We start from the raw sequence: 12,286 nt of genomic DNA on the forward strand, positions 1-12,286 counted from the left end.
GGCCGATACGTATTCTTCTACATATATATTTGATAAAAAAAAAAAAAATCGCAATAAGCGATATTGATTGGTTTGCACAAAAGTTAAAGGGCCTACAAAATAGGGGATAGATTTATGGCATATTTATTATAATTTTTTTTACTAGTAATGGTGGCGATCTGTGATTTTTATCGTGACTGACATTGTGGCGAACACATCGGACACTTTTGACACTATTTTGGGACCATTGACATATTTACAGTGATCAGTGCTATAAAAACACACTGATTACTGTATAAATGTCACTGGCAGGGAAGGATTTAACACTAGGGGGCGATCAAGGGGTTAAATCTGTTACTTGGCATCACTCCCTAACTGTAGAGGGGATGGGACCGACTAGGGGGAGGAAAACGATAGAGAGAGAGAGAGAGAGAGAGAGAGAGAGAGAGAGAGAGAAAGAAAGAAAGAAAGAAAGAGAGAGAGAGAGAGAGAGAGAGATCCACGTTCATGCTCTGTCGCCAGAAATCGCGGGTACCCGGTGGACACGCGCATCGGCTCCCGAGTGATGCGGCAATGTGCGCGCACCCCTATACCGCCGATGACGTCATACGACACCCGCCCAGGATGGGAGTAAATCCTTCCGGAGCTGAAGTGGTTACATTACAATATGGACTTTTGTAGCAATTGAATACGCTATACTATCGTTTTAATTTGCTATAATTGCACAAATGTTACCATTTAAGGGATATTTTAGTAAATATGACAAAACCTATTTATCTATAGCAGGGTTCTCCAAACATTCTAAACAAAAGGGCCGGTTTATTGTCCTTCAGATTCTTGGAGGGCCGGACTTTGGCCAGCAGTGGGACTAAAAATCTGGTATTAGGGGGGGGGGGGGGATAGTGCCCCATTGTTAGTATCATAGGGAGGAATGGTGACCCGTTAGTGGTGTCAGTGCGGCTCCGCTGTCGTTGTCAGATGGCAGAATAGTGTCTCGTATCAGTGGGAGGGATAGTGCCCCAAGGGCCGGATAAAAGGCAAGCAAAGGGCAGCATATGGCCCTCGGGCCGCAGTTTGAAGACCACTGATCTATAGCATACATCAGGGAACACAGCGATGTGCATAAAGATAAATATTTTGACAGAAATAGGAAGCAGGAGAAAGAAAGAAGCGCCGGGGCAGTACTAATGCAGCATTAAATAGTTTTATTAAAAAGCAAAGTTAGTAAAGCATTATGCACTCATAGTGCTCAGTAGGTTGGGGGCTTCCCCCCTGTCCAGCATGGAAACGGAACCCCTGCTGTATCCTTGGGATGTTAGGACACGAGCGCCTTTGGGATCTCGGGAGAACGCTGGCTGGATCGCTCTGCATGGGAGGGGATCCAAAGCCGTCACACTGGGGAGCCGCCTACCACTGTGTTGGCCAATCAAAAAAATGAGTTTCGGAAGCCAAGCCACGCCTCTTTCACCAGCTCTACCCCCCCCCCCCCCTAGAACTTTTTATCAAGATTGTCTGCCTTTCTTGCATTTTTTATTAGCATCTCTATTTTTACATTTATAACATCTTCTATTCCTTTTTATCACTAAATCATACTCAAAGTGTTGGTTTTTCACCACACTTGCAAACATTAGGGTTTTTATCGCCGAGTCTCACACCATCTTTTTTTGTGTGTGCGAGTTTTCCTTCTTTGGTTCTTTTGTCAGCATACCACAAAAAAAAAAAAAAAAAAAAATTACATAAGCTTTAGAATCCGGTATTGTCAGAAGTGCACTGCAATAAGGAAACCACAATAAAGAAATAACTTACGTTGATGCAGCTTAATGTAAAAGTTGATCAGGCTGAACATTTATGGACTTGTAAATTTGCTTCAGGAATAGAAGGACTGTGTCTTCAGACTCCCTAGAAAAATACAAAAAACAACGGTTATCTATTCTGATGCTTAGAATCTATAAAATGATGATATAGGGCAGGGATATGCAATTAGCGGACCTCCAGCTGTTACAAAACTACAAGTCCCATCCTGCCTCTGCCTCTGGGTGTTATGCTTGTGGCTGGCAAAATCTTGCTATGCCTCATGGGAATTGTAGTTCTGCAACAGCTGGAGGCCCGCTAATTGCAAATCCCTGATATAGGGCAGAGTCCAAGAAAAAAACAAACAAAAAAAAAACAAAAAAAAAACAAAACACATCATTCAATTCCAAGAAGGCATGTGCGCAGACGCACATGCGCGTGCGCGCACCCACACAGTGAAATACTTGTGGGGTCCAACTGCACATGTCAGCAATTCTAGATAAAGCATTTAAAATGAACTATTATGTTAGGAGGGGAGCGTAAAAATATTAGAGAGGATGAAATCTTGACTATGTTGGGAATGATGAGAGAACAGGGCTGGACTGGGACAAAAATTTGGCCCTGGACTTCATCCAGACTGGACCACTTTGACAGGTCTCTCCCATGGCGGCCGGACAAAGTTCGGTGCCCCCTCTTATGGGACAAGATTAGGCAAAAGTGAGAAACTCCCAGGCCATAGCTGTTGAGTCAGCTGTCTGTCCCCTCCCCCCCATGCTCCTCTGTCATCCCCCCTGCTTCTCTGTTCCCCCCAGGTGAGCGCTGCGGGGAGGGAGAGGAGGTGAGCGCTGCGGAAAGGGAGAGACAGAGGAGCGGAGGGGGACGGCGGTCTGCTGTCACTGATGCAGGCCCATTGAGGTATCGGCCCACTGGGAAACTCCCTGTAGTCCCAATGGCCAGTCCATCCCTGTGAGAGAACATTAAAACCGGAGTATGGAGAATGAATTCTCTATAATAATAAATAAAATGGACAGGAGAGGAGACCGTAAAGTATGAGATGTAATCATTCTCAGGTATATTGGGACTGGTGAGGGGACACTGGAGTATGAGAGGAAATCAGATGGTATGTTGGGACTATTAAAAGGGGACCTTATGCCGCGTACAGACGATCGGACATTCCGACAACAAAACAGTGTATTCCTCACCCCCCCCCCCCCCCGACAGATGTTGGCTCAAACTTGCCTTGCATACACACAGTCACAGAAATGTTGTCGGAAATTCCGAACGCCAATAACGCGGTGACGTACAACACTACGACGGCACTATTAACCACTTAAGGACAGAAGGTGTTTTTCAGATTCGGTGTTTACATGACTAAAACATTTTTTTTTGCTAGAAAATTACTTAAAAGCCCCAAACATTATATATATTTTTTTCTAACACCCTAGAGAATAAAATGACGGTCATCGCAATACATTTTGTAACACCGTATTTGCGCAGCGGTCTTACAAGCGCACTTTTTTTGGAAAAAATTCACTTTTTTTAATTAAAAAATAAGACAACAATAAATTTGGCCCAATTTTTTTTATATATTGTGAAAGATAATGTTACGCCGAGTAAAATGATACCCAACATGTCACGCTTTAAAATTGCGCCCGCTCGTGGCATGGCGTCAAACTTTTACCCTTAAAAATCTCGATAGGCGACGTTTAAAAAATTCTATAGGTTGCATTTTTTGAGCTACAGAGTAGCTCTAGGGCTAGAATTATTGCTCTCGCTCTAACGATCGCGGCGATACCTCACTTGTGTGGTTTGAATACCATTTTCATATGCGGGTGCTACTCGCGTGTGCGTTCGCTTCTGCGAGTGAGCTCGTCGGGACGGGGCGCTTTAAAACATTTTTTTTTTGTTTTCTTATTTTTTTTTTTATTGATTTTATTATTTTTTACACTGAAATAAAAAAAATAAAATACAATTATCACTTTTATTCCTAATACAAGGAATGTAAACATCCCTTGTAATAGAAAAAAGCATGACAGGTCCTCTTAAATATGAGATCTGGGGTCAAAAATACCTCACATCTCATATTTAGACTAAAATGCAAAAAAAAAAAAAAAAAAAAAGAAGGAAAATTTGTAATTTAAAAAATTAACAAAAAAATTGTCTCTTTAAGACGCTGGGCGGGACTGACGTTTTGACGTCACTTCCGCCCAGCAGAGCTGTGAGGACGGGTGGGGGCCATCTTGCCCTCACTCAAGTCCTCACACACCAGGCAGCAGCATCCGATCTCCTCCGCCGCTACGACGGCTCCGGTAAGCGGCGGAGGGCGCGGAAAAGCGGCGGGAGGGGGGGGCCCTCTCCCGCCACCGATAACGGCGATCTCGCGGCGAATCCGCCGCGGAGACCGCCGTTATCGTTTACACGGCCGCCCACTGTAAAGCCGTTACTGAGATATCCATCTTTAAAAAGAGGACGTACATATACAGTGGGCGGTCGTTAGTGGTTAAACGGAAGTTCAATACCAGTCGCGTTAGGAAAACTCTGGTGAGAGACGATTCGCGCTTTTCAGTCTTCGTGCTTTTCAGTCCGTTACAGCGTGACGAATGTGCGATCTTCCATCACAAACGCTAGTTTTACCAGACCGGAGCGCTCCCGTCTCCTACTCGATTCAGAGCATGCGTGGAATTGTATGCGTCGGAATTGTCCACACACACGATCAGAAATTACGAGAACGGATTTTGTCGTCGGAAAATTTGAGAACCAGCTCTCAAAATTTTTGTTGGTTGGAAATTCCGACAGAAAATGTCAGACGGAGCCTACACACGATCGGAATTTCCAACAAGCGCCCATTGAACATTTGCGGTTGGAAATTCCGAGCGGGTGTAAGCGGCATTAGAGTACAAAAGGACAAGATAGAATTTTTGTACTTCTCCTAAAATCCATTATTTCAGATACGTACAATTTACACAAAACTTTACATACACTAGATTACCAAAAGTATTACGACGCCAATACCGGAGGGAAGCTTCAGAATGGCAAAAATGTTTTTATTACAAATTATGTGAGCAGACTGCAGTACCTCTTTAATGAGCAGAATACATAAAGATGAAATTACCTTCATGCTTTAGAACCACTATACAGTGTAGCAGGTTTTGTCCGTTTCAAACTGATATATGAATGTACAATATACACTAAACGACCAAAAGTATTGAGACGCCTGCCTTTACAAGCACATGAACTTTAATGGCGTCCCAGTCTTAGTCCGTAGGGTTCAATATTGAGTTGGCCCACCCTTTGCAGCTATAACAGCTTACAAATGTTTGACCATTCTTCCAGAAGAGCATTTGTGAGGTCAGGCACTGATGTTGGACAAGAAGGCCTGGCTCACAGTCTCCGCTCTAATTAATTCAAAGGTGTTCTATCGAATTGAGGTCAGGACTCTGTGCAGGCCAGGTGAGTGAGGTCATAAGCCTAGGCTTTTTACCAGACAGGAAACAGGAAGTGGACTGTAAAAGGTATTTATTGGCAGGAAAAAAATGTTTTACTATCCAAAATTAAAACAAAAAGGGCAGAATATTTAATAGATGGAAAAATGAAAAAAAAATGACTGAAGGTCCACCTTAAAATAAAACCTTTTGTGCTGCAGAATCTCCCCTCATTCTTACCGATCCAGCGAATTGCACAAGAGCCGCTGTCTCCCTCCTTCCTGGGCAGATCTATAGCAGGGGGAGTGGTCAATCAAATGCTGTGCTGAGTGAGCAGGGGGGCAGGGCTGAGCCTACCACTTTTTTTCAATAGAAGCAAATAGGGCGGCTCAGTACCGAACTTCTACAGGTGCCCCCATGGAAAATGAATTCCCATGGGGGGCACTTGCCAAAGAGGAAAAGCCTGGAGTGCTGACGGAAGCCTCCCAGAAGAGTCGGATTGGGGCTGCTCTGTGCAAAACCATTGTACAGAGCCAAGTAAAATAACAAAACTTGTTATGTGTAATGGAAAATACTGCGCGGTCACAGTACGTGTAATGAACAAAGAATAAGTATCAAATGAATAGTACAAAAACAAATGTGACGTGCAACAGCTACCGCAACTAAATATGCTAGATACATACACTAAACAGTTACCAAAGAAATTTTAAGCTGTGTTGCACTGTGACAAATCTATTATTGGTCCAACCAAAATAATAATTAAATGTGGAAAAAAAATAAAAAATGAACAAACACTATCTGCTGGATTCACGTAGGGAGGCATATTATTGAGTCTGCGTAGCGTAGCGTATTTACGCTACGCCGCCGTAAGTCAGAGAGGCAAGTGCTGTATTCACAAAGCACTTGCCTCCTAAGTTACGGCGTCGTAGCGTAAATGGGCCGGCGTAAGCGCGCCTAATTTAAATTGTGAAGAGGTGGGCGTGTTTTATGTAAATAAACAATGACCCGACGTGATTGACGGTTTTAATGAACGGCGCATGCGCCGTCCGTGAACATATATCAGTGCGCATGCGTCGGATAGAATGCCTAAGATACGTTGAACACTGCCTACGACGTGAACGTAACTTATGCACAGCCCTATTCGCGTACGACTTACGCGAACAACGTAAAAAGATAGGCTTGTTCCGACGTCCATACCTTGCATGGGCTGAGCCACCTAGGGAGCAGCTTTATCTTCACGCCGGCGTATCTCTTACGTAAACGGCGTAACTAATTGCGACCGGCGCACGTACATTCGTGAATCGGCGTATCTTGCTCATTTGCATATTCAACGCTGCAAACAACGGAAGCGCCACCTAGCGGCCAGCATAAATATGCACCCCAAGATACGCCGCCGTAACTCTCTCTGAATCTAGCTATATATCAGTCAATTATGGATTGCTACGCGACTGTGTTGATACCAGTATGTGCCAATAAGTGTTAATGGACGAGAACACTCATGTTGTGCAAACAAAAGCAAAATATTGAATAGTGTTCCAATATACCAAATTCAGTGAGTGTTCCAATATACTGAAAATGTATAAGTGACACCGGAATGATACATGTTCAAATATACTGAAATTTAATAAAGTGACATCGAAATGGTTAACAAAAGGCAAAATCACTCCTGCTGAGCAAACATATCATTGAATAATATTCCAATCCACTTAAAAATAAAAAAGTCCATATAGGTTAAGTATCCGTGACTTCAAAACGAATGAACACCCAGGAAAAAAGTGCCAAGAGAAATAGAAGAGTGCCTCCACCTCTTATATCAAATCTCCTTACCGACTCCTGTGGATCTCTTATTACAGAGATCGCATTCGCTTGAGGCTATTAACCCTGCCCTGGGTCTCTCACTGGTCTCACACAGGCAACCCTCCTGTTCCTTCCGCGTATATGCTTCTTAATAGGTCTCCCCAATGCAGATTACCCATGTGCAAATAAAAACTGCCATAGTGTAGTATGTTCCAAAATGTAATATTAAAATAAAGGCATGCACTCACATGAGGTAGAATAAAAATATGCTTTGTATAATTCTCAAGCCGGCCGGCTCTCACTATCCGCCCGTCCTTCCGGGTAGCAGCGTGGTCTAGTTGGTGACGTCAGCACGCCGCTCCTCCCTGCGCCGTTTCGTCAAATCGCTGACTTCTTCCAGGGGCACGAGCGGCGTGCTGACTCACCGCTATTTATTCTCTATCACATCAAGGAACACCCAGCTCTGACGTCCAGGAATCCTCAACGCTATTCTGCCAGATTGGAATGGGGAATCCTGCCAGTATCATAAAATCACCTATATAAAAACAGAGGATTTTGCCCTTGCTCATCTGCTATCTTAGAACCGCAGACTAATTTGCAAAATGTTTTTCCAACATGGAAACACTAGATCAATAAACTAAATTGGCCAGACGCCATCTATTCTGTTTAAAAATAAAGTAACCACTTACTGACCTAATCAAATGTCTGGCACGGCTGAAACCATAAAAGATCAGTCAATCACAGTCAGACTAGTGGTGCGATGGCATGCAGATGCCTAAAAAGGAGGAACTACATAGGCATTAGCAGCCACCATAAAAAAATCTTAAAAAGGTACCGTATTTATCGGCATATACCGCGCACCGGCGTATAGCGCGCACCCCAAGCTGAGGAGGGAAGTTTAGGGAAAAAAAATAAATTTTGGATGTCTTGCCCGGCGTCCATTGGTGGCCTTGCGCAGGGTCCGTCCAGCCTTGTCGGTGTCCGTCTGCTGTCTTGCGGTGGCCTTGTCCGGCGTCCGTCTGCGGCATTGCACGGGGTCCGTCGAGTGTTGCGTGGGGGCCGTCCGCACCTTGCCCGGGGTTGCGTTCCGTTGTGTGTTTGAATTTGGCGCGCTGTGCAGAGCCGGATTTCCTGCGCACTCGGCTCCTCTCGTGTGGCTGCGGGTGGAGCCGAGCGTGGCCGAGCCTAGCCGAGTGCGCCTCTGACAATGTCGGAGACAGCTGGGATCAGCGTATATCGCGCACCCACGATTTTCCCCTGATTTTAAAGGGGAAAAAAGTGCGCGGTATACGCCGATAAATACGGTATATGTCTATACCGATAAGGAATTTTTTTTTTTTATGTGGAATGGAAAAACCAATGGGGAGTTTCATATACAATTAAAAAATAATAAATAATATTGCAGTTTCCAAGAGACGTGCACTGTGTGTGTGTGCTACATCTCAAGGGCACTGCACACTAGTGACGGCAGAATGTGCAATCAGAAGTAAATAGGGCGGCTCAGTACCGAACATCCACAGGTGCCCCCATAGAAAATGAATTCCCATGGGGGGGGGGGGGGGGGCACTTGCCAAAGAGGAAAAGCCTGGAGTGCTGACAGAAGTCTCCCAGAAGAGTCGGATTGGGGCTGCTCTGTGCAAAACCATTGTACAGAGCCAGGTAAAATAACAAACCTGTAACACTTCATGTTATTTTATTTACGTTTTAAAGCGGAGCTCCGGTCAAAAAAAATTAAAATTAAAAGTCAGCAGCTACTAACACTGTAGCTGCTGACTTTTAATAAGGACACTTACCTGTCCTACTAGCCAGCGATGTCGGCCCCCGCCAAGGCCGATCCTCGATCCTAGCAGCTCCAGGCGCAGCCATCCATAGTAAGGGAAACGGGCAATGGCTTCACTGCATTTTTCCTACTGCGCATGCGCGAGCAGCACGGCGCTTTGTGAATGGGCCGACTGCTTTCTGGGATACACACAGTTCCCAGAATGCAGCGCGCCCCATTCACAAGAAGAAACAGAATGTAGGAGGAGGAAGAGAATCGACCGCGGTGGATGAAGAGGCAGATTCGGCACTTCCGCATAGCAACAGCTATTTAGGGTAAGTAGCTGGAAAGATTTTTTTTCAGGGAGGAACTCCGCTTTAATGTCGCTTTAATGTGGTACTCATACAGGCACTTTATTCCTTGCTCCAATCTCGACTCAAAAAAGGGAAATGTCACACTTTGCTGCCCTCCTAAGGCCCCATACACACGATAGAATCCATCCGCTGAAAAATCCCAGCAAATGGGTTTCAGCGGATAGATCCTATGGTGTGTACACGCCAGCGGATCTGTTTCCGCGGATATATCTCCCCTGGGATGGATTTCCAGCAGATAAATATTTGCTGACATGCTAAACAAATCTATCCGATGGAATCCATCCCAACGGATGGATCCGCTGGTCTGTATAGACTCACCGGATCCATCCGTCCGAAGGGATCCCCCGCATGCGTCGTAATGATTCGACGCATGCGTGGAATTCCTTATATGACAGCGTCGCGCACGTCGCCACGTCATAATCGCGGCGACGGCGCGACACGTCATCGCCAGAGGATTTTGGCGCGGATTTCAATGCGATGGTGAGTACACTCCATCGCATGAAAATCTGCTGAAATCCTCGAGAGGATTTATCCGCGGAAACGGTCCGCTGGACCGTATTCGCGGATAAATCCTCTCGTGTGTATGGGGCCTTAGACTGAGGTAGTCTGGACAAGCTGCAATCATAAACAGAGGGTGCACCAGCCTAGTGCATTTTCCTTCGATATCCTTTATTGATAAATTTAAAGAATGCATTATCAACTCACAAACCAACGTATGTGCAAGCTCAATCAGAACAACTCCAGGCACACACCGCCAAGATTCCTGCATATCCTCTCAACACATCACAAGGAGTAGTACAAGTGTAAAAGCAATGTGCTCAAAGCCCCTGAGGAAGGGGGCATGTCCCTCAAAATGTGTTCTTGGTGGTGTGCACCTGGACTTGTTCCGATGAGCTTGCACATACGTCGATTTGTGAGTTGATAATGCATTCTTTGATTTCATCAATAAAGCATATGTAAGGAAAATGCACTAGGCTGGTCCATCCTCCGTTTATGGTTGCATTTAGTTCAGTCCCTGAGAAGCTTACAACCTAAGGTCCCCATCTCACATACATACATACTTTTACCTAAAGATGGCATCAGAAGAGGCCTGAACATCCAACTGGTTACACAGGCTTGACAAGGGGGGGCAGTGCCCATGAAATTTGTAGCAGAACCGACCACCCCCCACTCGCATCTTACGACCGTAGACGCTGCCGGCTGGCCCGCCACATCTGGCTACACTTGGTGCCATTTGTACACACACTGCTGCATGTCCTGATCATCTAGACAGATTTTACCATGCAAGTGTGCAAGGTTATTAAAATGGTGTTTATGCGGTTCTACCAACTCCAGCACCCCACCTTGTACTTTTTTACTAAAGTATTGTGAAGGAGTTTTTTCAAAAGTACCAGGGCACTGCTCCATCATGGCATCCAGGACTCATCCCCAGTCAGACAGGCTGGTATCCATCACAAAAGTTTTCCAATAAATCATATGAATTACTTCGACTCCAGAGCAGGATTCCACCAAGCCAGGGACAACTTATTTTTTTGTGCCAGATGGATCAATATGTCCAAAAACTGGGACTACCTTGTCCCACAATGACAGCAGGGCTCAAGTCCTGCAGGAACGGAGTTCCTGCACTTTTTTCACAGCAGGAACGCAGTTCCCTTTGCAGGACTAGAGCAGCCGAGCCACCCGAGCCAATCCTTCACTAAGCGGTGATGCCGAGCACGAGTCACTGTCAGGGGCAGGCGAACCTTAGTAATCCTTTATGTTACTGGCCGCTTCCCGCAATGTCTCCTAGGAGCTTTTGTCATTGTTCCCAGCAGACATTGCGGAGGACTGCCGCGTGTTATCGCGGGATTTATAAATAACTTTTCTTTCTAAATCCCGTGATAACTCGCGGCAGACCTCCGCAATGTCTCCTGGGAACAATGACAAAAGCTCCCAGGAGACATTGCGGCATCAAGAAAGTGACGGAATACCCGCACACTACCTGATGAATCCATATACAGGAGTATGCATATGAGCGTATCATTTTTTTTTTGGTGGGGGGAATGGATCTTGGGTGTGAGTTCCTACACTTTTTTCCCCAGGACTTGACCCCTGAATGACAGGATATTGTACTGCAGGAGTCTGGAGTAGAACTGGGCAAATGGGACAGCCTTTAAAATGAGGCTACCATCAGCCCCAGAGGTCACATGCAGAAATGAAGAGTTGGGCAGCTCCCGGACTGAAGAAACCGAGTCTGGGAGCAGAGAACTTGAAGTGCTGCCAAGAGAAGAACATTTAGATTTGAGCTGTAAAATGAGATCCAGATATTCCATCCAATGAGTCCAGTCCAAAGCTGACTTCTGAAGGTTTAGCTCCCACCTGAACCTGTGCAAGGTCTGGACAGTCATGGTTATGTTATGCACTTGTGCCAACTGTTCCCTCAAGAGGAGGTCATCTAAATAACCTACAATGGGTATGCCCCCCCCCCCCCCCCGTTGCCCACAAAAATTCCCCCTTCCAGCACAAATCCCCTCTCCTCAATCTCCTTACGGTCCCCTACTACCTCACATGATACCACAGTGTCCAGGGCAGCCCCTCCTCCTGCCCACCCCTTGTCCCAGCCCTGCACCCTGTTACAGAAGGCTCACGGAGATCTGCTAATCTGCGAGTTGACACAGTTTGAAGGAAATGAACCGGAGAATGGCTGGGTATGAAATTCTAGCACGTACCCTCTGGAAACCACCCCCAGCACCCAAGCACATGAGATGCTGGCTGTCCTAATGTCTGCAAAGCATACCAGATGTCCCCTACTTTGAAATGTGGGGTGCTGCCTCACGATTAAGAGTCTGCGGGACTGGAAGCTTGATTTGGGTTTGACTTTGGAAGTCATGCACAAGGATTACCATATAAGAGGAGAACCTACATGTGTAAAAAAAGGTTTTATCCCTGGAAAAAAACAAAAAACGCATAAATCTAAACTATCGCACCATCTACGCATTGAAAGTGGTAAAGCTTTGGGGTACATGATAAACATCAGCCAAAATGCACAGGCGCAACACGCAACATAAAAATTGACTGTGTGAAGTGCTGTGGCAAATTTATATTACAACCTTAAGTGAAGCAATGCACAGAGTCATTGCATAAAATGCCATAAAAAAAAATAAAACGGAGACCATAAGAAAAAA

At 45.5% G+C, this 12,286-nt stretch overlaps 1 protein-coding gene across 2 annotated transcripts in view; it reads right to left on the reverse strand.

Annotated features, from left to right (window-relative positions):
• Positions 1 to 12,286, reverse strand: part of LOC120946772 (SEC23 interacting protein) — a 69,725-nt gene that overhangs the window by 764 nt on the left and 56,675 nt on the right. For both annotated transcript variants that reach the window (XM_040361462.1, XM_040361461.1), the window contains exon 18: positions 1,786 to 1,878. In XM_040361462.1, the coding sequence (XP_040217396.1) occupies positions 1,797 to 1,878 (82 nt within the window). In that variant the 3' untranslated portion in view covers positions 1,786 to 1,796. The remainder of the gene's footprint in view (positions 1 to 1,785; positions 1,879 to 12,286) is intronic.

The sequence above is a fragment of the Rana temporaria genome, chromosome 8, assembly GCF_905171775.1.
Source record: "Rana temporaria chromosome 8, aRanTem1.1, whole genome shotgun sequence".
Taxonomy (NCBI): Eukaryota; Metazoa; Chordata; class Amphibia; order Anura; family Ranidae; genus Rana; species Rana temporaria.